Raw genomic sequence first — 27,627 nt, 5'->3', positions numbered from 1 at the left:
TGTAAATGATCAGATCTACTGGAGATTGATATTTCTTTCTAGATAAAGAAAAAAAGCATTTTCTATAAGAATAGAGTTCCACAAACTTGTGGTTACCAGGTGTGAACAAAGCAGAGGTGAAGGAAGAGGGAAAAAAAAAAAGTCTGTTTTTGAGGAAAACAATAAAGAAATAGTATAAAGGAGATTATATTTGGAATCAAAGAATATGATTTCCAGCTATGGCTCTGTCAGTAACTAGCTATGGAACTTTGTACAAAAATATCTGTGAGTCCCTGTTTTCTCACCTGTAAAATAAGAAAGATAAGCCACACAATTGGTATGGTCACTCTGGCTCTAAAATTACACGGAAAAAAAAAAAAAAAACTTCAAAAAAACTCAACATGGCCTTACTCAATCTAAATACAATGTACAGGCAGCACACTGATGTAACAATAGGTGCCCACCACACCCCTCAATCTAGAAATAGTGAAATAAATCTGTATTTTCAGATTTTACAATATTACAATAAATATATCAGATCATAGAAGAATATCAGTGCAAAGACCCTGTAATGTATGTTTTTTGTTTTAATTTTCCAGAACAGTGTTTATCCTCTTTTAGCAAATTATTTCCTCTCTTACCCAGACTATTAAGAAATCTTAGACTTAAGACTTAGGGTCAGATATCTATCAGCTGTAATATAAAGTTGGATGTATCCTTGAAATGAATTTGGCTGAAAAACGTTTCTCTGGAGTATTTCATACCAATTTCTTTGAGGATTTCAGGACCTCTTCTAGCATTATTTTTTTTAATTGCTTTTAATCAAGCAATTAAAATTATTTGTTTCTCTATTGGTAGGTTAAAAGTATAGTTAAAGAGATATTTTAATTGACTAAAATAATAAAACAAACCATAAATCTAACATCTTCCACATACCATATGAAAGAATCACTACCCCTTGAAACTAACTGGAATAATTAAAATGTTTTACTAAGTCTCTTCTCCATTTAGTTTATTAATTGTAATTCACTAAAATCTGATTATTTTGAGTTTTTATATTACACTGAGATTTTAGCACTCTGAAATCATAAAAAAAGAGAAAGAGAATGCTTAATTCATTAGGAAAATGTCTATTTAATGAAGATTAAATTAAGTTAGATTGAGTAATTGTGTTACTTAAAAAGAACAAAATTTCATGCATAATGGGTCAAAATTTCTAGTTCCTATTTGAATGAAAATACTATTGGGTTGGCCAAAAAGTTCATTCGAGTTTTTCCATAAGATGTTATGGATCCCAATAATTGGGATCATATTCTAACAAATTAATACTCATAGTAAGAAAACATGAAATTTAAATCCACAGAAATAAAAACTTTCATGATGTTTTAAAAAGACAATGAAGCCTCTCTCTTTCTTTTATAAATGATGTTTATCAGCTTACCTCATTAGATCATGCACATACACTTTTAAAAGCAAGCTTTTACACAGTTGCTCTGTTACTGATGACTTTGTTCTTGGACAGAAAAGTCCCCCTTCCCCACCCTTTCTATCTTATTAGAGCCCAAATCCAAAGAGGAACTTCAGGATATCTTATGCCGAACCTATCAGATTACACATACAAGGGCTCATTTCTGTTATGCTTGTATATCTATATATCAGAAGTTGTGAACTAGTGGCTCAGAGGCTGTAAACAGCCCACAGAATGTGTTGTTGTTTGGCTCATAATGCTTGTAAAAATCCTGAATTTGTTGCCAACATTTAACATTTGGGAGGGCATGCATAAAAGTCCATAATCTTGAAATACTGGTAGATCCTGGAACACTGGGCCCACATGTCTACCTGATGGCTGGAGTTGAGCAATGTCTGTCACATATAAATAGGGCCATGGCTTGACTTTCCTGTTTGCTGCAGTCCCAACTCTTTTGTGTTATTTGGCTTTTGTAGGCACTGGAATTTAAAATTTCTTGTGTGTGTGTGTGTGTGTGTGTGTGTGTGTATAAATATGTATATATACACACATGCAAGTTTTTTGATTCTGTGATCCTGAGAGAAAGTATATATACCTATCTTTAATATATATACATAGTGTATGTATATATATTGGCATGAAAACACACATATACACAGAATAAAAAGTCACAATGACGTATGTAGAAATAGCTATTTGAGAGCAAGATGTATAATATAAATATCTGTAAATAATTGAATTACTGGAAAGATATTTTTAAAACCTTAACTTTAAAAATCTTTACCAAAATCCAATGTTTATAACATTTTTTATTGCTGTAAGAAACATAACACCTAATCCACCACATTTAAAAAACAAGAAAGCAGAGGCTTAGAAAGCTGCATTTACATAGAAGGGTTTAGATGAGATCATACACCTCACATCTTCTAGTTCACTCCTGAAATGATAGATAGCCAGAATTCTAATTTAAGCAAATTTACAGAAAACAAAACCTTCTATAGCCTACCAGATGATACCCCCAAGAATTAAAACACTGATTTGTTAGTAATTCATAAAGTATTAGAGACACTTTCTATAACTTGACATTTATGAAGTTAAAAGATAAGTTATGTACCACCAGGGAAGATTATTATTAAACTACATTTAACTATATATAACAAAAATGATCAAGTAATGAGAAATAAAAAAGCAATTATTAGTGAATATGGTGCCATGTGAGACCTCTGCTATTTTGTAAAATATAGCCTAAAATATAATAAGGTATTAATATAAATATATCCCCCTCAAAAAATATATCACAGAATTTTAAAGTCATAAAAATCTTCAAACACACGACAATATTTGATCTTTACAAATCCCCGCAAAGCAGATATGATTCCATTTTACAGATATAACGTTGAAGCTAAGAAAGCACTCCATATTTAAAGATCTGGGAGGTGAGAAAAACCAGCAAAGGAGACTGAAAAGGAGCAAAAGCAAGAAGAAAATCAGGTAAGTATGGTATCCTAGAAGACAAGTGAAAATAGGGTTTCAAGGAGGAGGGGAAGTTCCATTCTATCAAATGTAAGTGATGGGTTAGATGAGATCTAAGCACTGATCACTGGACCGAGCAATGTGGAAGTCATTTGTGGGCATAGTAAGAGAAATTTTGGAGAAGCTGTGGATATGAAAATATGACTGGAGTGAGTTTAAGAGTGAATCAGAGGAGAGAAATCAGAAAGAACCAGAACAGAAAACTTTCCAGTAAAGGGAAGGGGAGAAATGGGGGAAGTGGATCAAGGAAGAAGTGAGGCCAAAAGAGGATTTTTGTTTAGCTTTTGTAAGATGGGAGAAATAGTAGCATGTTAGTAGGCTGATAAGAAAGAACCCAGTGTAGAAGGAAAAACTGATGATGCAGGAGAAGACAGAACTGCTGGAGCCATTCTCCTAAGGAGGTGAGAGGGGATGGGATCTGAAGCACAAGTGGGGTTATTGGCTTAGTTAGGGGCACACAAGCAGTTCATGGCAACAGGAGGGAAGGTAGAGTATGAGAGCCCAGATATAGGAAAGATGGTAGGTGTGGTGGTGGATGCTTGTGATATTTTCTTCTGATGGCTTCCATTATCATAGTGAAATGGGAGTAAGGTCATCAGCTGAGGATGAGGATGGAGGAGACAGTAAATTATCAGCCACCACTAAAGGCCCTCTTGGGCTTAAATTTAAAGGGCTGGGTGTTTTCTCCAGCTACATTCAAGATACCTCTGTATCTGAATATATAGGTGCTGGAGAAGTCATAGAGTTGGATTAACCAGAATGATGGTTTTACCAAGTGAGAGAGAGGCACAGGAGCTAAGGGTGGATGCGGTGATTATAGGAGGAAAGAGAGGACATGAATGGGGAGAGGGACAGTGAAAAGGTCTTAAGATAAATGAATTGAAGGTCCTGATGATATCAAAGAATTATTGGAGGGGCTTCCCTAGTGGCTCAGTGGTTAAGAATCCGCCTGCCAGTGCAGGGGACACGGGTTCGAGCCCTGGTCCGGGAAGATCCCACATGCCGCAGAGCAACTAAGCCTGGGGCAACTACTGAGCCTGCGCTCTAGAGCCCGTGAGCCACAACTACTGAAGCCCACGTGCCTAGAGCCCGTGCTCCACAACAAGAAGCCATTGCAATGAGAAGACCGTGCACCACGACGAAGAGCAGCCCACGCTCGCTGCAACTAGAGAAAGCCCGCGTGCAGCAACAAAGACCCAACACAGCCAAAAATAAATAAATTAATTTAAAAAAGAGAATTATTGGAGTTAGAGTGCTAGAGGGAGTGAACAGGAAAGAAAGGAGGCAGTGGTGAGATGGATGCTTGGAACTGAGTTTATGAAGTGGTGGTAGTTACTGGTAGTAACTACGTCAAGAGATTAAACATGGAAGACAGTGGCCGAGATAGGGAAAACCTAACGAAGAGTCTGGCCCTCAATACATTCTAACCCTTTCACACTTCTTACTCCTTACTTTATAACTCTAAGACCCATTTCTTTCTACTTTATCATAGTGCTACTCTTTAAACAATTAGTATTAGAATTCACAGGTTTCCAATTTATATGTGACTGGAAAGTGACTTAAAATACATATGCTTATTACCATATGACCTAGCAATTCTACTCTTAGGTATATTACAGAAAAATTGAAAACATATATTCATACAAAAACTTGAGTATGACTGTTCATAGCAGCATTATTCATAAAAGCCAAAATGTAGAAACAACCCAAATGTCCATCAGCTGAACAGATAAACAAAATGTAGTCTGTCCATATAATGAAATATCATTTGACTTTAAAGATGAAGTGCTAGAACACAGATGAACCTTGAAAATATTGTGCTAAGTGAAAGAAAAAGGCCACATATTGTATGATTTGATGTATATGTAATGACAAGAATAGGCAAACCCACAGAGATAGAAAATAGATTAATGGTTGCCAAAGGCTGAGAGGAGAAGGGGAATGGGGAGTGGATGATAATGCGTACAGGCATACTTTTGGGGATCATGGAGATGTTCTGGAATTTGATAGTGGTGATGGTTGTACAACTTAAAAACCACTGAATTGCACACTTTAAAACGAATTTTACAGTATACGAGTTATATCTCAAAAAAAAAATCCCCATAAAACTCTTCATTTTGATCTGGCAATTAAAAAGTTTTAAGTAATAATACTACTTAAAAATACTGAAATTTATATGGAGCCACAAAAGACCCAGAATTGCCAAAGTAATCCTTAGGAAAAAGAACAAAGTTGGAGGCATAACCCTTCCAGACTTCAGACACTACTACAAAGCTACACTAATCAAAACAGTGTGGTATTGGGCAGAAACAGACACATAGATCAATGAAACAGAATAGAGAACCCAGAAATAAACCCGCACACCTGCAGTCAATTAATCTACAACAAAAGCAGTAAGAATATACAATGGAGAAAAAACAGTCTCTTCAGCAAGTGATGTTGGAAAAGCTGGACTGCTAAATCAGTGAAATCAGAACATTCCCTCACACTCTCACACCAAATATAAAAATAAACTCAAAATAATTTAAAGACCTAAACATAAGACATAAAAGTCCTAGAAGAGAACACAGGCAAAACATTCTTGGACATAAATTGTAGCAATATTTTCTTAGAGCACTTTTCCAAGGCAAAAGAAATAAAAGCAAAAATAAATGGGACCTAATCAAACTTAAAGGCTTTTCCACAGCAAAGGAAACCAACAAAGCAAAAAGACAACCTACCAGACTGGGAGAAAATATTTGCAAATGATGCAACTGACAAGGGGTTAATAACCAAAATACACAAACAGCTCATACAACTCAATATCAAAAACACAATCAACCCAATCGAAAAATGGGTGGAAGACCTAAATAGATATTTCTCTAAACAAGACATACAGCTGGCCAACAGGCATGTGAAAAGATGCTCAGCGTTAAGTGTTACTAAGTATTAGAGAAATGTACATCAAAACCACAATGAGGTATCACCTCACACCAGTCAGAATGGCTATCATCAAAAAGTCTACAAATAATAAGTGCTGGAGAGGGTGTTGAGAAAAGAGAACCCTAGTACACTGTTGGTGGGAATGTAAATTGGTGCAGCCTGTATGGAAAACAGTATGAAGGTTCCTTAAAAAATTAAAAATAGGGCCCCCTGGTGGCGCAGTGGTTGGGAGTCCACCTGCCGATGCAGGGGACACGGGTTCATGCCCCGGTCCGGGAAGATCCCACATGCCGTGGAGTGGCTGGGCCCGTGAGCCATGGCCGCTGAGCCTGCGCATCCGGAGCCTGTGCTCCACAACGGGAGAGGCCACAACAGTGAGAGGCCCGTGTACCGCAAAAAAAAAAAAAAAAAAAAAAAATTAAAAATAGAGCTTCCATATGATCCAGGAATCCCACTCCTGGGCATATACCTAGAAAAGATGAAAACTCTTAATTTGAAAAGATACATGCACCCATAATGTTCATAACAGCCCTATTTACAATAGCCAAGACATGGAAACAACCCAAGTACCCATCAACAGACAATTGGTTTAAGAAGATGTGGTACACATATACAATGGACTATTACTCAGCCATAAAAAAGAATGAAATATTGTCATTTGCAACAACATGGATGGACCTAGAGATTATGATACTAAGCGAAGTAAGTTAGACAGAGAAAGACAAATATCATATCACTTATATGTGCAATCTAAAAAATAATACAAATGAATCTATATACAAAACAGAAACAGACTCATAGACCTAGAAAACAAACTTATGGTTACCAAAGGGGAAAGGTGGTGGTGGGGGTGGTGGGAGGATAAATTAGGAGTATGGGATTCACAGATACAAACTACTACACATAAAATAGATAAGTAACAAGGATTTACTGTAGAGCACAAGGAACTCTATTCAAAATCTTGTAATAACCTATAATGGAAAAGAATCTGAAAAAAATATATAACTGAATCAATCTGTTGCATACCCGAAACTAACACAATATTGTAAATCAACTATACTTCAATAAAAAAAATTTAGTTTTAGATCAGTCTTACCTTAGCAATGCAAGCTGGACAAAACCAGTCCCCATCTGGTATAGTTGTAATCTTGGGTCTATGACAGTATGTATGACAGCCTTTGTCACAGCCATCGCAAAGGAGGAGCAGTTCTTCATTATCTCCCTTTCGACAGATCTGGCAGTACTATAATACATGGAAAATCATTTAAAATTAACACTGCTACAAATAATAGTTTTTGGGATATTAAACACACCATTAATTCCTAATTTATATTAGTAATGAACATTCCGCTTGCTAACAAATATACAGTAGCCATACACATCTATGTATCTCTCGTTACACAGATATGGACCACATGATGGGGTGAGCAGTTCAGTTGGGGTAAATGCACATTTCAGGTACACTGCAAAAAACAAAGCTAGAGGTTGAATGCCTGCACACACTTCAGAAGCATGTACACATTAACATACAAAATAATTAACATGACATTAGAGCACATAAAGCAATGAATAGCTTTAATACATGGTGTTTTAATTTTTTAATATATTTCATTGTTTGCTTATCTTAGCATCCTCATGATATCCTGAGAAAGAAATAAGTAAGAGTTAGAGTAATTTTTAAGATCAAAATTAGGAACTTGTATTAGTAACAGAATTATAAATAATAATAATAAGATGTCACTGTATTTTGACTATGTCCAAATCAGGAAACTTTGGAAATCAACCCAAATCAAACATGTGTCACAAATGTAGAAAATGGATCCTACAAAATGATTTCTAAGGGAAAAAGAAATAGATACAATAAATTAAATAAAAGAATTTAGAAGTCATAAGTTATTTTCTAGGACTAAAAATAAAATTGTTTCTTCTCTGCTGAAAAACTTCTAATACCATTAAGAACTTTAAAGTCTATAAAGAGATTTTTTTTCCCCATGCACACATATTCTGTATAACAAGTTTCACAAAGGGAAAGAAGGAAGATTAGACAGGTAAAACTTTAAAGATGGCTTTAAAAAATGGTAAGTACTAACATTATATTTTGACATTTAGTTTTTATTTCAGTCACAGTAGACAATGTCCTGTAATCAATATTCCAAAAAATGAAAACATTACTAATATAATATTGTACATCAACTATATTTCAATTAAAAATAATTAAAACATTTAAATTATAAATAATTTGTACTAATTTTAAGTTATGTATTTATATACTCTTAAAAACAAAGCTTAATTGTTCAAACTTAATTTGTTTAATTTCAATAAAACATTAAATCTTAATCTGGGAATGTCTAAAATAGTCTTTCATAACTCAATACGTACACCAATGATAGCTTAAGAATCTTATCAAAACTGCAGATACATGCTATTCACCTTAACAAATATCTATCAAATATATGTAATATACATGTAATACTAAAACTGGTATGTGTACTAAGAGCAAAAGCAGTAGAGTTTAATATCCCAACAGTAAGTATTTATTTTATGACCTTTCCTGATAACCACATCACTAAATACCTTAATATGGTGTTATTTCTCCAAATTTGAGTTATTTCTTTAAAACTTCTATTATAAAAATACTCATTGAGAAATAACATTTCGAAGGTTATATTTCAATCCCTATAACAATAAAATTTAAAAATCAGATTCATGAACATTAAGTAAATTCTCATTGTTTTCTACAATAGCTAAAAATACTATGAAGCCTGTCTTACATCTCACATTTATGATTTAAAAATAAAATTATTTTCTGATACTTATTAAGAAAGGGTGGCAGGTATCAAGTTCATAACATTTTTGAAAATCCACAGTAATAGCTCACAATATGTTAAAGCAAATGTAGTAATATTTGGTTTTAACTCCTTTGCTACCACAGTAAAAAAAAAAACAGTGGATGTTGCCAATTGCTTAACATTAACAACAGAAAACATATTGTGGGCTGAGAAGTATCTGGAGGCAAATCATGGCAGCTCCTTCTTTCCTAGTAAGCATGGTTTCTGGTAAAGAGGATATTTCTAAAGATATTGAGCACTTTAACATTCTTTTTAGGACTTCTTATGAGGATTATTATAGGTTTTGTTACATTTCTAATTAAAGGTTACCAAGTGCTCATTAATCTTTGAATAAGAAACTGCCTTCTTTTCAAAGTAGTTTTATAGCAAATAATGTATTATTAAACATTTAAAAAAGAAATAAAAATTATGAGATGGAGTTAAATATGATGAATGTGTATTAATTTATTAATAACAATGGAAAAGAAGTTTACAAAACCTGAAATAAAGCTTTAGATTGCAGAAAGTAAGTATACTAATATAAAGGTAGATTTTGGTACAAGTTTTGGGTTACTGTGTATAGGTTATAACAAAACTGCCTACATTGTGATGATTGTTTTGGTGTAGATGAGAAAAGTAACTGTACAAATTTCATTCTGATATAGGAATTGAATCTTTTTTTAATCATTATAGCCTACAATTCACCAAATATATTTGTCTAAGGTAACTTTAAAACTGGTTTTAATGATAATTTTTAGAAGAAAAATTATTTTTACCTGGTAAAAATGCTACCAGATGACCTGAACAATGCCTTAAAACTTATAGTAAATTCTAATCTATACGGGGAAAGACCTAAATGTGAGCATATTGTGAAAACTGCAGATTCATTATTCCATGGACATTTTAGAAAGAACTGAAAAAAACCATAGAAGAAAGCAAATTTATTCGTATAGAATGAATAAAGTATTGAGTAGTCTAAGTATAGAGGCAAAAAGGAAGGAGAGAATGCTAAATTATTTAAGATTCACTTTTCTTTGGGGAAGATTATTTAAAATAGGAATTTTACCCTTAGTCATCATGAAAACAAATCTCAAATGTTTGAATTTTAAAGCTAACCTGTAATTCAAAAGCAACTGTTAAAGTAATTCATAAAAGTCTACATATAATAGATATTTCTGTATATGATACAAAAGAGGCAAAAGGGACACGGACATGATTTAAAATAAATCTCTTTCTGGAAAATATAAGAAATATAGCTTTTATTTTGAACATATAGCATTTGTTGCCTAATACAAAGTAGAGGCCACTACATGATAACTAACTGGGCTTGAACAAAAAAGGCGAAAAAACATTTTTAACTGTTAGAGGAAAGACTAAAAGATCTACTCAATACCAACTATATCCAAATATTGGGTTGGCCAAAAGGTTCGTTCGCTTTTTTTCCGCAAGATGGCTCTAGTAACACTCAGTTGTCTGTAAGTTCATTCAAAACAATTTTGTTAGATTGTATGTGACACCTATATCAGCGTGCATTTAAAAAAGACTTAACAAAATTGGTGAATTTTTGTGTAGCCATTTTAATACTGAAGATGGAAGAAAAAAGGCAACATTTTCGGCATATTATGCTTTATTATTTCAAGAAAGGTAAAAACGCAACCAAAATGCAAAAAAAAGATTTGTGCAGTGTATGGAGAAGGTGCTGTGACTGACTGACCACATCAAAAGTGGTCTGCGAAGTTTCATGCTGGAAATTTCTCACTGGATGATGCTCCACGGTTGTGGGTAGACCAGTTGAAGTTGACAGCGATCAAATCAAGACATTAATTGAGAACAATCAACGTTATACCATGCGGGAGATAGCCAACATACTCAAAATATCCAAATCAAGCGCTGAAAATCATTTACACCGGCTTGATTATGTCAATCGCTTTGATGTTTGAGTTCCACATAAATTAAGCAAAAAAACCCTTCTTGACTGTATTTCCTCATGCGATTCTCTGCTTAAACATAATGAAAATGTTCCATTTTTAAAACAAAGTGTGACGGGTGATGAAAGGTGGATGCTGTACAATAATGTGGAATGGAAGAGATCATGGGGCAAGCGAAATGAAACACCACCAACCACACCAAAGGCCAGTATATGGTGGGATTGGAAGGGAGTCCTCTATTATGAGCTCCTTCCAGAAAACCAAATGATTAATTCCAACAAGTACTGCTCCCAATTAGACCAACTGAAAGCAGCACTCAACAAAAAGTGTCCAGAATTAGTCAACAGAAAATGCATAAACTTCCATCAGGATAATGCAAGACTGCATGTTTCTTTGATGACCAGGCAAAAACTGTTACAGCTTAGCTGGGAAGCTCTGATTCATCCAGCTTATTCACCAGACATTACACCTTTGGATTTCCATTTATTTAGGCTTTACAAAATTCTCTTAATGGAAAAAATTTTAATTCCCTGGAAGACTGTAAAAGGCACCTGGATCAGTTCTTTGCTCAAAAAGATAAAAAGTTTTGGGAAGATGGAATTATGAAGTTGCCTGAAAAATGGTAGAAGATAGTGGAACAAAAGGGTGAATACACTGTTCAATAAAGTTCTTGGTGAAAATGAAAAGTATATTTGTATACTTGTATACAAAAAAGTATATTTGTATATATATTTGTATAATGTATCTTTTATTTTTACTTAAAAGCCGAAGGCAATTTTTTGGCCAACCCAAAACATGATATCGGTGCATAAAGGAAGAGCTCTCTGCTTATTCTGTATTTACTTAGCTAAGTATTTCTGGCATTAAGAAAAGAAAATTGATACAAATATAAAGATATTTTAGAAATTAAGTGAACGTACTTAGCAGGTAATGTTAGCAACTGGAGTGTTTACAAGATTGAAAGGGCCTTCAAAACATTCAGATTAACAACTATTATGTTGACAGAATGGAGAAGACAACTTCAGTCAGTTATAAACAATATTCAAAGGAGAGAAAAACAAGATTTTAAAAAACCAAAGATAACATTTGGTAGGTTCCTTCAAAAAGCTCAAAATAAGGAGGCAAGTATCAAACTATACAGTATTTAAGAATTAAGGAAATTCTCAAGTACAGCATACATTATTTTGACAATAAGTAATGCATAATTAAGAAATATCTGAAGATTGGAAAAAATAGGACAAAGTAAATTATAGTATTTCTTAAATAAAAACACTTACAACTTTCATAATTGATTTTTCCCATGCTACTGATTTCTGTAATTGCTGAATGCACAGAGCTACCTGTGCAGCACTGCGAGCTTCTGATAATGCCCTTCTCCATACCCTGAGCCCTGGAGCAATATCCTCTTCAATTCTGCATTGAAATATAGAAAAATTAAGTAGGTCACATCCACATTTATGGTTACTGAATGTGAAACAATCATCACACTGAAAGCCAAGCAATGACAAAAACATGTAACAGCCAATAAGTATAAGGTTTAAGCAACTAAATTTGATGTAGTGCATAGACTGTGGCTACGTGCCTCAAAGCTTAGTCACAACCAGGTAAATGTAAGATCACTTTGCAGGATTATCAACGCACATAACAACAAAAAAATGTTTTTACAAAGCACCATGCAAATAGCATGATCCATATGGATCACAGACATACAAGAAGATACATAGATAACAGGCAATAGAAAATAGGCTCCAATTAGCAAAGAAGCACAATAATTTTTCAAGTTAATCTCAATAACCTACCCGTCACCATCACCACTAACGGATGGTGCAGGAGCAGGGACAGTAACTGTGCCCACATTATCCAGTTTGATCTGAATGGTGGTACTTAAGGGGCTCTTCAGATACCTTCTTTCAATGTTCCGCTCCAAATCAGCCAGCCTGGTTACAGCTATATCTAGGGGGTTGTCACTCTTCCGTTCCAGTGCATGTGCACTGCTTTCTTCTTCGCCAGTAAATTCTCCATCATGCTCCTTGCACAATTTAGAAAATGACTTATGTTCAAAATATACCAAGTCCTCCCTTTCTGATGCAGGCTCTGGACACATCCAACCCTATATATCAAAAGAATAATGTTATTATGGTTTCCTCTTAAAATGCCTGCGGGGTGAATTACCTTTACTTAAAATACAGCAGCAGACACCGGCAGATCTTAAGGATCTTTACTAAAAGTTTTTATCTTGTGTTTCCTAATGCTAGGTAGAAACAAGAATAAAAAATTAAAAGAAACAGTTGTGAGAAGTTTGAAGAGGAAAATTTAATAACTTTTGATATTATGAAAGGTATAATGAAAATCAGCAAAGTATTCTGAGAGACTTTAGACTACATGCTTATTCATTTCAACAGAAATCTCTCAGTGGTCTCTGAATTTAGCTCTTCCTTTCCATTTCCATTCCTTCTACCACTCTTCCGTACAGGGGTCTGTACAACACTTACCATTTTTCCTTCAGCCGTAGGAGTTTGTGTGAGCTGTTATATTTGTCTGTAGAGCCTTTCCCTGTTGCTCTTAACCTGGTTAACTCCACTCATCCTGCAGCTCTCATTTTAAAAGTCCTCAGGGAATCCTTCTCTGACCTACTTTAGCAGGTAAGTCTCCATATTACAAGCCCACAAAGGACCATATAATACGCCATAGCCTTGTGGTACTCGCAATTTTTTGCTATTGTGATTATTTGATTCACATCTTTTTACCTCTAAATTCCATGATGGCAGGGACCACGTCTGCTTTTACTCATTTTATCTCCAGCACAGTGAAAGCAAATAGTAGGCACTCAATACACACATGTTGATTGAATAAGTGAATGATCTTATAACTCAGCTTGCTTTTATTGATCTTCTACCTCAAAATCCTTCAAAGTTTCCCTACTGTTTAACAAAGTCCATATTTTTATCATGACATTCAAGTACCTCCATCTGCCTCTTCCTCTCACGTTCCCGTTCACACATCCTACACTGCAAATTCCACAACTTGCAACTCCACAAACATGCCCTAAACTTCTGGATCCTGGTGCTCTGCTCAGGCTGTTCCCTCTTCCTAGTATGGCATTCCTTGTCAAAAGCTGACTCACCTTCTCAAGTTCCATCTCGAATTCTACATGAAATGTTCCCTGATCTCTCCCATGTCTCCATCAGAAGTTATGTATTCTTTTTCTAAATTCATGTATGACTCTGTACTCCTCTAGGATCAGTTAACAGATTCTGTGGAGATGTATATATGACTTATCTCCCTATTAGATGACAAGCTTTCTGACAGCAGAAACCACATTTTATCCAATTTTGTGGTGCCTACTGTCTGATGTGGAATAGGGGCTTAGTAAATGCATATTAAATGAAAAACAGAATGAACATTATTCTTTTTATTAAATCTTTTTAGAGATCATTATTTTATCTTGTATATTAGGATCAATTCCTCTTTAATTCAGTAGATCATTTATATTTGTGAAGTAAGGATGGAATTATGAATAGTACATGTAAGTGCATTAGGTACATCATGCCAAATGAACCTCATTCCCATATTTTGAAAAGGGTACTAAAATTGCTAAATCAAGAGAACCCTGTAAACATAGCATATCTTGATGTCTGCAAGGCAAGTAACAAGACAAAAAATGAAGACTAGATTAAAGAAATCTAGAGGGTTGAAAAGTGCTTCCAAAAAATGGTGATTGACAGAACTTGTGTCACCTCAGAAAAGGTCCCCAGTTCCAATGTCCAAAAGGCTCTGTACTTGGTTTGTCCTGTTAATACACTTATGAGTAACTTGGTTGATTGTTATTAAATCTGCAGATAATTTAAAACTAGGAAGAAAATTTAGTATTCTGTATAACAGGACTAAGATAAAAATAGTTCCATATGCTGAAAAATGTACCCACATGAAATTGATAAAAATAAAACAATGATAAATGTAAATTTTAGGTTTGAAGTTTAAGCAACTAATCACAGAAATATTGAATACTATATGTGATAGAACTCGCTTAAAAGCTCTTTAAAAGAGGGCCAAAGTTTGTTTTTTCATAGCATATACTCAGTGAAGCAAGAGTATGATGTGGATGCTAAAAAGCTGGTACAAAATTCAAACAGCATTAATGGAAGTATAGTGCTGGATTAAGGAAAGTAAAAGTCCCATGAACACATTCAGACAGCGCTATGTACAGTTATGGATACAACATTTTAAGAAGGATATTAACACTTGTGTTTATACAGAAGAGAATCCTGTACATGGAAACAATTTCACAGGACTAATGGTTGAAGGAATTAATTAGCTTGTAAAAGAGAAAACTTAGAAAGAGACACAGGAGCTATCTTTAGAGGAGCTGGAAGAGTAATTAGGTTTTTTGTATACTCTCAACAACAGAACTAGGACAAGAGACTTGCAGATTTTCCTACAAAGTAATAATGTCCAAATTATAGGCAATATTAAAAATATAAATGAATGCACCTAAGTAAGTCCCACAGGCCACCTGTGTGATGTGTCTTCACAATGGCTAGTTCCCCACGTTAAACATATAACTCTATTTTCTTAAAAAAAAAAAAAAAACATTAAATCTTCTATAGATGTTAAAATAATGTCTTGTGGTTATTTTCATCATTTGTCTTTTTAGACTCTTCAAGAACAATATAATTCATTTTTCAGAATAATACAGAATAATTTAGTAATACCTTAATAACAGAATATTAAAACATTTCACTTAAAAAACAAATTCTACTTTTCTTATATACTTAGAACACAGCCAAAATTGTCTAAGCAGCCAGTAATGTGATAAGGTTAATGCAGGAAAATATGAGTATGGCTCCAGGAAAATGTTTCAGGCCCACACCCTGACTTTATACTTAACTTAAAAAAGCTTGGGACTTCCCTGGTGGCACAGTGGATAATAATCCACCTGCCAATGCAGGGGACACGGGTTCGAGCCCTGGTCCGGGAAGATCCCACATGCTGCAGAGCAACTAAGCCTATGTGCCACAACTACTGAGCCTGTGTGCCACAACTACTGAAGCCCACGCACCTAGAGCCTGTGCTCTGCAACAAGAGAAGTCACTGCAATGAGAAGCCCGCGTGTAGCAATGAAGATCCAACTCAGCCAAAAATAAATAAAATTAAATCTTAAAAAAAAAAATCTTGGTGATATGTTTTCCCAACCAATAGCCAATTCCAACTGGCAAATTAGGTGGAGGAAGTTGGGGGAAAATTGGGCCAGGAGAACCAACCAAATTTAAACCAGCAAGTAGTAGCAACTGACCATGAGAGAAGACAGAAACAGACTATAGAAAGCAGACACAGTCGTTTAAAAGCAAAGCACACTAGGACCATTTAATGTAGGGGCAAAACCTCTTCACATTTCCTGAGGTAATCATTATCTAAAAATTGGTCTTCGCACTAATGATCCTGTGTCACCAAGATAATTTAAATCAAACTCATTATTCTCAATTTAAGAAGGCAGTGTAATGCATAACATAAGCGATCTGACAAACATGTTAAAAAATTATGGTGCTAAATGGAATAATTTTCATTTCTCTAGAAAATTAACTTGTGTGGAAGACTTCATTTGTTGAAGATGCCAAATAAATGAGGCATTTTTATACTGTATTATAGTACTAGGAGGAAGATATAGTTTGCTAGCAAAATAGAGTCAACAAATGATAAATTTTGTTTCCCAAAGTTGGTAATTATGTTTGCAGCAAGAAAGGGATATGTTGTTAGCTCTGAAAAGTGACATTTTTTGGAGAACTTCAAAAGTTTCCAAATGCCATAGGACAGTATTATGGCATAAGTTTCTCATTCTGAATAAAACATAAAATAGCAAATCAAATTACATGGATACTACATTTTCTAAACCTTTTCAGGTGTCTCATACTTATTCATCATCCATCCATTTATTCTCGGAGACATCACCTTATTATCAACTGAGAAGACTTTATACCCCTCCTACCAAAACTAAAAATTCTTGCACTAAGGTAAAGCTTTTCTTTTGCCTGTCCATTGGAAGCCAGTCCGATCATGATAATGTTGTGACATGGTAATGCCCAGTAGATAAATAAATTTAAAATTTACATATATATGTAGCATGTGTGGGTATGTGTATAATGATACTGTGTATATTTGGATATATCTATATTCTCCAATTTTAAATTATATAGAGTGAAATTTTGACATACAACATAGCTTGATGCAAGGAGGTTCCTCTATATGAAACAGTATAGTAGGAATTTGATAGAGCATTATATTTATCTTGGGTAAAACTAGAAATGACACTTTTGAATACCATTAAGGAGGCAGCAAGATTTGGTAAAAAGAACACAGGTTCTGGAGTCAGATAGAATTGGATGAATACACACTTAGCTTACTATATTACCACTGGCAGGTTACTTACTTTGAGTCTTGTTCCTTACCTGTAAGATGGGGGAAATTAATTCAGGATCATTTTGAGAATTAAATGAGATAAAGTGAAAACATTTAGCAGAGTAACTGGCACATATCAGGTATACAACAAATAATAGTTACCTTCCATCATCCTAAAAACAGATTTCATTCCAATCAATTTTACCTTCACTTGCAAACTTGCTGATGCAACTCTCCTTTCTAGATCTTCTACCTGTTGAAGAATACTCAAATCCGTTTCCATTGCTTGTTCTTCTACTGACCAGTTCTCCACAATATCTCGAGTTACCTGGTTTTCTTCATGTTCATTTAATTCAATAATAGCAACTATATTTGAAAAGAAATTAATTTTAAAATCCACTTTATCCCTCAATGATTTCTTCTAAAAAGTGAATAGGGTTCCAGGGATAACATATATGTGTAACTTAACACACACAAATGTACTTGTGCATACACAGGCAGATTACTCTTAAAAGTAGGAATATTCTTTTTTAAGAAACAAAACAATATGTCTGCAGGTTGTGAGAAATTATAAGAAAGTAATACCTATTTAAGAAATGTAAAGAGTTACTGTTTGTTGAACAAAATAGAAAAAAATGCATATTAGTAATAAATTAAGAATTAGGATATACTAAAATATGTTTTAAGATAAAAGAACTAATTCTCATAACTAAGCAAGAGAGCAGAAGTCTCTTTTAGGTACATACCATCCTTATTCTTGATGCAAGCTTGAGTAATATAATCCAAGTGTTTCTGAATTTGTTTTTGTAACGCCTTTTCTCTTATTCCTCTGAGATGGAGCACTTTGAGCAAAGCTTTTAGGTCCTCTGGGTCAATAATTCTCCACCAACCAAACTGCATTTCTAAGTTAACATAAATATGTAGATCTTTTTACAAATATTTTGAATATAAACTAATGGCACAATGCAAATCAGAAGACTTATAACTATGTAGAAAACCATCAAAGATTCGGTTATAATGCAGGAAGCTATAACAATAAAATAAAGTAAGTGGCTATAAACCATCTCAGTGTACCTACCTTCTGGAATAGGTTTTGGATTAGGAAAATCTACTGGTTTTGCTACTTCAACAGCTACAGGTTGAGTTGAAGAGACTTTTTCATTCTGTGGTACTGGAGATTCACTTTTACTTGAAGCAACGTTAGGAATCAAGAATGAATTACTATTTCCTTCTGATAATCCCAACCCTGATCCCAGAGTAGGTAAAGGTGATGTAAATGGATTACTGGAAGTAAGCACACCGGTGGGCCACCCACAAAACGGGAGTCCCACCATAGATACTCCACTTTTCACCTGCAAAAAAAAACCAAAACATTTTAAAAGTAAAACAATCTAAGAAGTTAGGAAAAGTGTTTAGAACCAGAAATTATTTATAAAATTCAGAAAAAAATATTTTTTCACTTATCACAATTAGAGGCAAATGTCATTTCATTTGCTCCCCAAGTAATTTCTTTTTAGATATAATGCAACAGTAATAAGTTAAAAAGTAATTAAAGAAGGCTTTGACTTAGACATCAGTAGTTCTGATGAAGCTTGGTGATAGCAATTCTGACTCTTCAATTTTCAAACCATGGTGGAGATAATATTATAAATATTCAACTGATTTCCCTTGAGAGAAAATCTTTATGGGGTCAAAAATTAAATAAAGCAACATAAAAATGAGTTACAATTAGCAGCACTAACCTGAAGAGGTGATAAAGCAAATGGATTTAGGCCAACAGGATTCTGAGTAGAAGATGATCCAAGAAGAGGAGCTGGGGCAGGCGAAGGTGACTTAGATGGTGGCTGAGACTGAGTGGTCACTAAAGAAGCAGTTGACATACCTGCATGGGTAAGTGATGTGTCATCACAAGGTGTCCTTGGCAAAAGGCTAAACCACTGTCTATTTTTTTCAGTCAGTGTTTTTAACAACTGGTCATTGGGGAGAGGACTATAGAACTTGCCTGGACCACCTGAACTGGTATTGAACAGATTATTAGAGTCTGTCTTTTCTACGCTGCTTTGTGTTGCTGTTGATTGAATGCCGCCCAATGAATGTTTTCCACTGTTCTGATAAGACAATGTGCACCCATTTGCACTACTGTTTGGTTTGGGGGTTATTACATCTGACTCAGGAGGCATCTTAGCTACTTCTAAAAGCTTGCTTAATTTTGAAAATGAACCAGGTTTCTGAAGAAACAGATTTGTGTTATCTTTTTCTTTAGTATCTTCCTTTTGCTCACAGTGATTTGGATTTGAACAGTTTAAAGTGTCCTCAGAAGTCTCAAATATTTCTTCTTTGATCTGGATACTTTCTGCCTTTTTTAGTTTTTCTCTTTCTTTTGCAATTTCTTCTAGTCCTAAAAAATTGAAAAGCATTATAAAGATCAGTTACTCCAGATCAAACCAATACTATAATTATATTCTTTTATTACTTATCAAGTTATATGCATAAATATTTTAGGAAACTTTTCTGGATTACTTAATACTCCCCATTTCCCCCTTTTTTATAGATTAGATTCTTTTGCTCATTGGAAAATTAATGTAATTTTGTGACTAATCTTTAGAAAAACTAAAATATAGAAAATTTAAAAGCCCTAATACACAGCAAAAATTATTATTAATATTTTTGTCTAAATCCTTCCAGGCATTCTATATGCACACACATACACACTTAAACCTATAAATTAAAAAAAAAGGAAATCTCATTATATACATAATGCTTAACCTACATGTTTTGCTCTGTAAACATCCTGATACGTCAATAAATATAAAACTACATCATAAATTTTAATGGCTATAGAATATTCAATAGAATATATCATAATTTAAATAATCAATTTTCTACTGATGGCTATTAATAGGGCCCAGTTATTCACTATTATAAAAAATGCTATAAATGGTAAATGACCTTGTATCTGTATCTTTGGACTTAAATTTTTTAAAAAATGTACTTCCTTAGGATAAATTTCTAGAAAACATTTACTGAGTCCTAAGATATATACTTTTCAGAGTTTTTGAAATATGTTGTCAAACTGAAAGTCTAGATCAATACACATTCATACCAGAAGCAAGAGCATCTGTTTGCCTACACCCTCAAGGAAATGAAATACTATCAGTATTTTTTGTTTTTGTCAATATCTGGGAGATAAAAATCTAAGCTGCATTTTTGTTTTCTGATCTCCAGTAAGGCTGAGTATCTTTTCATGGGCTTACTGGCATTTCTCCTTTGTGAACTTCTGGTTCATATTTTTTTTTTTTTTTTTTTTTTTCTTTTTGCGGTATGCGGGCCTCTCACTGTTGTGGCCTCTCCCGTTGCGGAGCACAGGCTCCGGATGCGCAGGCCCAGCGGCCATGGCTCACGGGCCCAGCCGCTCCGCGGCATATGGGATCCTCCCAGACCGGGGCACGAACCCGTATCCCCTGCATCGGCAGGCGGACTCTCAACCACTGCGCCACCAGGGAGGCCCCTGGTTCATATTTTTGAACAGTGTTTTAAAAATAATTTATAAGAACTCTTAAAAAATATAAATCCACTACTTTATTCAATTTGAAAAGTAATATATGTCCAAGGTAAAATATTCAGTAATGAGAGGTATAAAGAAAAGCCTTTCTGTCCTACTCCCTTAGTCCCTATTTCTACTCTTCAGAGGTAACCATGGTTATTCAATCATGTTTATATATCCTTCTAAAAATCTTACATGCATCTATAGGAATATCATTTTGCAGTATTACATAAATGGATACTACCCTTCACTTTTCTGCAACTCAGAATAAAATCCAAACTCCTAAGCAAGGCCTACAATGCTGTATGGTCTGGTTCCTGAAAATTTCTACAACCTCTGACCAGTCTTGTCCTTGCTAACCTTGCTCTTCCTTTCTTCCTTTTTTTTCAGCTTCTCAAACATACCCAGTGCTTTCCTTTTTTGGGCACTTTGCATTTGCTGCTCCCTCTGCCTGGGATATTGTTTTGTTGACTGGCTCCTTATCCTTCATGTCTCAGATCAAGTCATTTCCTCACAGAGGTTTTCTCTGATCATTTTATCTGAAGTAGGTTCCCTATTCCATTCACTTTATTTATTTGTTTTCCTGACATATGGTTGATGTACAATATTATATAAGTTACAGGTATATAATGTAGTGATTCACAATTTTTAAAGGTTATACTCCATTTACAGTTATTTTAAAATATTGGCTATATTCCCTGTGTTGTACAATACATCCTTGTGTCTTATTTTACCCATTCACTTTAGAATATCATCCTACATATTTCCATCACAGAATTTATCATTATAAACAATAACCTAATTATTTGTTTATTTTCTACTCCACTCCCACCCACACACTAGAATTTAAATCATCAAGCTTTTAAAAGCAGAGCAATGTTTCTCTTGCTTATTATTGGATCCCAAATGCGTAACATGGTGGCTGCTATAAAATAGAAGCTCAATAAATATTTCTTGAATGATGAAATAAAAGGATGAATTTGATATTTTCACTAAATACCTTAGACAGTTTTCCATGTTAAAACATATAACCGTACTTCATTATTTTCAATCAGCTGAATAATATTCTATTTTATGGATACATCATAAGTTAACCAATCCTCTACTAATGTTTGAAATCGCTTTCACATGCTTCTCTTGAAATTAGTTTCTACCCCCAAAATTAAAATCCTATACTTCAGACTTATGCTTCTGGACAGTATGGAATAACAGGGACTAGATTTACACTCTTGCATGAAACAACCAAAAAAGAGGCAAAATATATGAAACAACAGTTTGCAAAAAACTGGACTTCAGGCAACAAAAAAAGAAAACAAACACAGACCTATGATTGCCCCAGCTTATTGCTTTGGGTTGATTTCCAGGCTACAGCATAGGGAGGAAGAACCCAGGTGGAGCCTGGCAGACTCCCTGAGATGAGGAGATGGAACTGAGAGTCCAGGGAGATCAAAGTAGCTACAGTGCCCAGGAGAGAGTACTAGAGAGGAGAGCACTGCATGGAGAGAGAACTCCAGAGAGCCACAGTATTCAGCTGAATAATGAGCAGTGTGTACATGTGAGGAACCTACCTGAGACCAGGAAAGAACCACCTGAAAGGATTAGAGGTGACAGTGCCAGGTGCTCATACAGGCTGGGTATCTGGTACCTGTTCCTACCAACCAGATTGGGAAACCTCAAGATTCACGGCCATCAGGTGGAGTACTCAGAAGGATCTCGCTTTACTAGTTAGGGCATAATCCATACTAGACTGAGCACTGTTTTAGTTCTGCCTAAGAAATTTTAAAAGAAAGATCTGAAAGGATCAAACTTTTCCCAAGTAACTTAACTGTGTTTCAGCTAAACAAATCTCAAAAATATTTATAGAAATTCAAAAATATCCAGCACCAAACAAGGTAAAATTCACAATGTCTCGCATTCAACCAAAATTAAAAGACATACATGAATGATACATAATTAGAGAACTCAATCAATGAAAACTAACCTCAAACTGACAAGACAGTAGCATGAGCAGACAAGGTCATTAAGTTTGAAAAAATAATGGCCGAAAAATTGCCAAATTTGATGAAAATTATAAACTACAGATCCAAAAAACTCAACTCCAAGCAAAAGAAACATGAAGATACATAACTACACCAAGACATACCATGATCTAATTGCTCAAAACCAATAATAGAGAAAATCTTAAAAACAGCCAGAAAAAAATATTGTGCCTCATACGATCTTTATGCACTTCTGCACATTTGCCCTTAGAAGACCACCTACTTCATCACCTCCAATTAGGCACACATGAAAAGAGTCACAAATATTCTCTTCAAATACCCATGCTCACAAATTTCCTTAACTTTACACAAATTATTGGCTAGTAAGGAAATATTAATATTTGTGCTTGATTTGTTCTGAGAACTAATATCTCAAAAACCACTGTCATATATCCAAAAACAAACAGACCAACCAACCAACAGACAAGTTTTTTACTGGTTTGAGACTAGTTGATGATTTCCCATTTGCACCTAGGAAAGTGAGCTGATGATACATTTCAATAGCCTATTCATGGTTGTCTTTAACTTTTATATTCAAATTGCTTAATTATAAACAACTAAACCTCTAATAGAAGTGTAAAATTATTTTAAAAATTTGAAAAATATACAGGATATTTAGTAAAACGATTTTTTAAATAGTTATCTATCTCCTATTTCACACAATCCTCTGTTCTTTCCAGCCCTTACTTCTTTGACATGTATCAATGAGTATTAAAAAAAAGTCTTCAACGCAGACGTAGAGAATGGACTTGGACATGGGGAGTAGGAAGGGTAAGCTGGGACGAAGTGAGAGAGTGGCATGGACATATATACACTACCAAATGTAAAACAGATAGCTAGTGGGAAGCAGCCGCATAGCACAGGGAGATCAGCTCGGTGCTTTGTATCCACCTATAGGGGTGGGATAGGGAGGGTGGGAGGGAGACACAAGAAGGAGGAGATATGGGGATATATGTATATGCATAGCTGATTCACTTTGTTATAAAGCAGAAACTAACAGACCATTGTAAAGCAATTATACTCCAATAGGGATGTTAAAAAAAAAAGTCTTCAAAACAGAGGAAAATAAGTAAGAGAGTAAAGTAGAGGAAAATAAGTAAGAGATGAAACAGGGAGTGCCGTTCACTTGATTAATTTCCTTGGTAGTAACTGCAAGTACATAATGACAAAGAAAATACCATTTCCCAATTAAACCAATTGAAACCAATCCTAATAAGAGCAAGTTTGCTATCGGAAAAGAGACTATGTCTTCTTGAGTTTTATCAGAATCACTTTGAAACCCTTTAGTTTACCTAATAGTTGTCACTGGACCCTAGGGGTCCACGATTCTCAGTTCGAATGAAATTTTTTCCTTTGGCTCTCCTTAGTTGGGCTGAAGCAGACTAAAACTTTCAAATAGATTTTACTAAAATCTAAGTGAAACACAGACAAAGAACACAAGAAATGTAGAAACATTGGCATTTAGAATACAGGTCTCTGTTCAGTGGCTTCCTCCCAGGGTTCAAAGGCTCTCACCCATTCAGTATAGCCTAACCTCAGGAGTACTTTCACAGCTCCTTAACAGACTTCATGTTGTCAGTACTACCACAACTGAGCTCCTAGGAGACATCTTGCTATTACTGTGTAGAAGACTCAAGGAAGCAGTTTCTTATCGTTGTCTATCTAGGATTGTTCCTTCCCAGTCTGATCCAGGAATTTTTTAAAAAGATGCCTTCATCCTTCAGGTAAGATTCCTCCACACATCCTAACAGGAATTAGTTTCTATACTTATAGACCTAATGCTGTAAACATATCCTAATACAAAATGGAAGGGTAATATACATCCTAACAGGAATTAGTTTCTATACTTATAGACCTAATGCTGTAAACATATCCTAATACAAAATGGAAGGGTAATATTCACATCACAGTACAAAAAACTTGTTTCATTTTCCTTCCAATATTGAAGGAATTATCCACAATCCAATATACCCCAAACAGAACAGTGAATTGAAGGGCAACAAATCCTTGGTTTTGGCTGAGTGGCCATGGGGCTTTCTTCCTTCCCACTTTCCTGGGGGCCAAGAGAAGGATAGCAGAGCCTTTAGCCAGCTAATGTCAACACTGTTCTCAGGATCCTTGGTGTGTAGACTTTGATTCTTGGTATGCATACCCGCAAGCACTGTTCCTAGACCCAAATGTCCCTTGATATGTTTACTGTTACTTAGAGAAACTCAGTGCTCCTTACCCTTTCTTACACTAACCCATAAATAGAGAGCAAGGTATGGGGTATAGTGTTTTGTCTCTTGGAGTGTTCTTGTCACACATCCAAGTCCTATGGAACCATTATGGGAGCTGGGAGATCCTATGTACTGTAACTTCTCTGCCTATAAGTTGCCTTCACTAATAAATTATGCTGTTATTAGTACTGTGTATGTTATTAGTACTATGTATGTCATTAGTGATTTTTGTGACCATGCATCTTGTACAACAATTGGTGACCAACAAAATCCCGATGTCATGGATTTCTGGAAGGGGCGCACCCAGGGGTGGAAGAATTCCTTCTTGGGGTCAGTGGTAATTCACTTGGTAGAGTTAGAATGGTCTTAGTAGCAATGCCTGAAGATGGCAGAAGCCATAAAAGTGATATACTAAAGAGGATGACTAGTGGTGATAAGCTGACTTGAAATCTAGTTCTGTCTCTCTTCCTTACTAGCTTAGAGATTTTCATGAGCCCTAAGGGGGGGATGGTAAACTAAAAAGGGTGACGGCAGCACCTTTAGAAGGGAAAGTGGGGCAAACTCCCACTAATACATGAGGCAACTGGCCCCTGTGTATGTGAAAAGCCAGTTATTGTGAGGCATGCCTTAAAGGAATCTGAGTGGACACAACAGCGGGAGGAAATCCAGCAGTGTACAGAGTAAGAACTAGGTTCTCAACAGGTCTACTACCATACGCACTTGGAAGGATTCTTAGAGGCTTGGCTTGTTTGTTTGCATGATGGAGGGACAGCAGTGATATTAAATGAAGCTGAGAAAGGGGAACACATGCCCCTGTTATAGAATGAGCAGTCTGGGTTGACTAATAATGCTGAGATAGGCGCTGCCACCCTGTTTCCAAACTGAATGCTTGGTAGTGTTGGTAAAATATAGCCCCATGATTTTCCTGACCCTTGAATGTGAGTGGGACTAGATCCGCAGAGGATGTAGCTGTTCTGAGACCCTGGCTGTGTTAGCATGATTATAAGAAAACCCAGGGCTTGAGAGGGGAAGGCCTGACAACACGTTCTTGGTGCAAAGTATGTTGAATCATCAAATCAGAACAGGTCCAACTGAGTGGATGACTGCTTTGACTTTACTCCATCATGTGTGAAGCACTGATAGAAATGAAATAGTTCTTTTAGGTCACACATGCCCCATCTCAGGGGAGGAAATGGAAAGAGGGAGCTTAGTAAGTGGTACAGGTTTCCGTACAAAAGAAAAAGAAAAAAGGAACAAAGGAAGGAGAAGATAAAAAGAAAAAAGAATCAAAGACAGGCTAGACTTCTGGCAGAGGCTCCCGCACACCACTAAGTGTGGTATTGCTCATAAGCAGAAGGATTAATACGACAGAAGTTGATGGCTGCGTAATCCTGGAGTGTTGGAATGTGGTCCTATTCAGAAACTTGAAAGACCTACTGAGACCGTGAAAAAGATTCTTGTGAGGTAAGACACAATATTGAATGGTTCACATGCTATACTGAAGAGTTGTTAGAAGAGTGGGAGACACCAGAAGATTAGGTGGAGAAGGTCCCTGGTAAGGAATCTCCTTCAGGGATTAGAGCTATTAAGCCTCACTCCCACAAACCATCTGGTAAGATCTCATGGCCTCTACACTCCTCAGAAAAGGACTCAGAGAATAGAACTGAGGGAAATACCCTACATTAACTTGACTCTCTTGAAATGGGATTACATCACCTCCACCTTATGAGTTTGACTCAACTCCTGAAGCCAGGCTTCTTTGTTCCCTGACCTAAGCTCTTTCAAACTTAAGGAGGACCAGGGCTGGGCTCAGTCCCCAGGGTCTCCTCCAAGGGATCACTAACCATACTCCTCAGTTCATTATGCTGGAAAGGAGAAAAGCTTCAAACGTTTATGGGCTTGCTAGACATGAAGAACCAAGTATCTATTGTTCCAGAATGCAACAGAGCCATGGCAAACACATTTCCCTACTGGGGTTGGGATTCTGTGTTCACTGTGGCTGGAAGACCAGAATCACAATCACTGCAAAAGCTTTTGCATGAACTCCTTCCTTCCTCGGGTTGCATACCTGGCATGGACAGACTGGGGTATTTAAGTCCTGCACAAGTATGCCCACATATCACTTGGACTTATTTTTTGTGACCTCTACTGGTAGCTTCTATACCTGTTGGTCAGGTATGTTGCCAAAACCCAGCTATACTTACAAGGCCAGGTTGTGCAACAGTGTTGCATACCTGGAGGAGAAAGGTTGCATTTCTTCTTCTTTTTTTTTTTAAATAAATTTATTTATTTATCTTTGGCTGTGTTGGGTCTTCGTTGCTGCGCATGGGCTTTGTCTGGTTGTGGTGAGCAGGGGCTACTCTTCACTGTGGTAAGCGGGCTTCTCATTGCAGTGGCTTCCCTTGTTGCGGAGCATGGGTTCTAGGCATGCGGGCTTCAGTAGTTGTGGCATGTGGGATCTAGAGCGCAGGCTCAGTAGTTGTGGCGCACGGGCTTAGTTGCTCCGCGGCACATGGGATCTTCCCGGACCAGGGCTCGAACCCGTGTCCCCTGCATTGGCAGGCGGATTCTTAACCACTGTGCCACCAGGGAAGCCCGAGATTGCATTTCTTAAACAAGCAGAGATTCAGGTAGGGGTACTGAGCAACCTCATTTCACAATTTAACAACCCTGTTTAGTCAACTTTATTTGATAGTAGCACTACAAGTATCTGTGACGAAAGTCTCTGACAAAGAGACTCTGATGACATTTGTTAGCTTTTGGATATCTGATTT

The 27,627-nt window shown here is 35.8% G+C and overlaps 1 protein-coding gene across 19 annotated transcripts in view; it reads right to left on the bottom strand.

The window, feature by feature from the left end:
- BAZ2B (bromodomain adjacent to zinc finger domain 2B) overlaps positions 1-27,627 on the bottom strand; it is a 385,073-nt gene that overhangs the window by 9,855 nt on the left and 347,591 nt on the right. For 13 of the 19 annotated variants that reach the window (XM_081243239.1, XM_081243227.1, XM_081243238.1 and 10 more), the window contains 7 exons: positions 18,794-19,449; positions 18,130-18,403; positions 17,798-17,953; positions 17,257-17,417; positions 12,458-12,768; positions 11,936-12,071; positions 6,999-7,145 (listed from right to left, as the gene is read on the bottom strand). In XM_081243239.1, coding sequence (XP_081099365.1) covers positions 6,999-7,145; positions 11,936-12,071; positions 12,458-12,768; positions 17,257-17,417; positions 17,798-17,953; positions 18,130-18,403; positions 18,794-19,449 — 1,841 coding nt within the window. The remainder of the gene's footprint in view (positions 1-6,998; positions 7,146-11,935; positions 12,072-12,457; positions 12,769-17,256; positions 17,418-17,797; positions 17,954-18,129; positions 18,404-18,793; positions 19,450-27,627) is intronic. The other 6 variants (XM_081243230.1, XM_081243234.1, XM_081243245.1 and 3 more) reach the window with 3 other exon arrangements.

Source organism: Mesoplodon bidens (genome assembly GCF_964165515.1).
Source record: "Mesoplodon bidens genome assembly, chromosome: 8".
Lineage (NCBI taxonomy): Eukaryota > Metazoa > Chordata > Mammalia > Artiodactyla > Ziphiidae > Mesoplodon > Mesoplodon bidens.
This window is presented reverse-complemented; position numbering and strand designations above follow the sequence as displayed.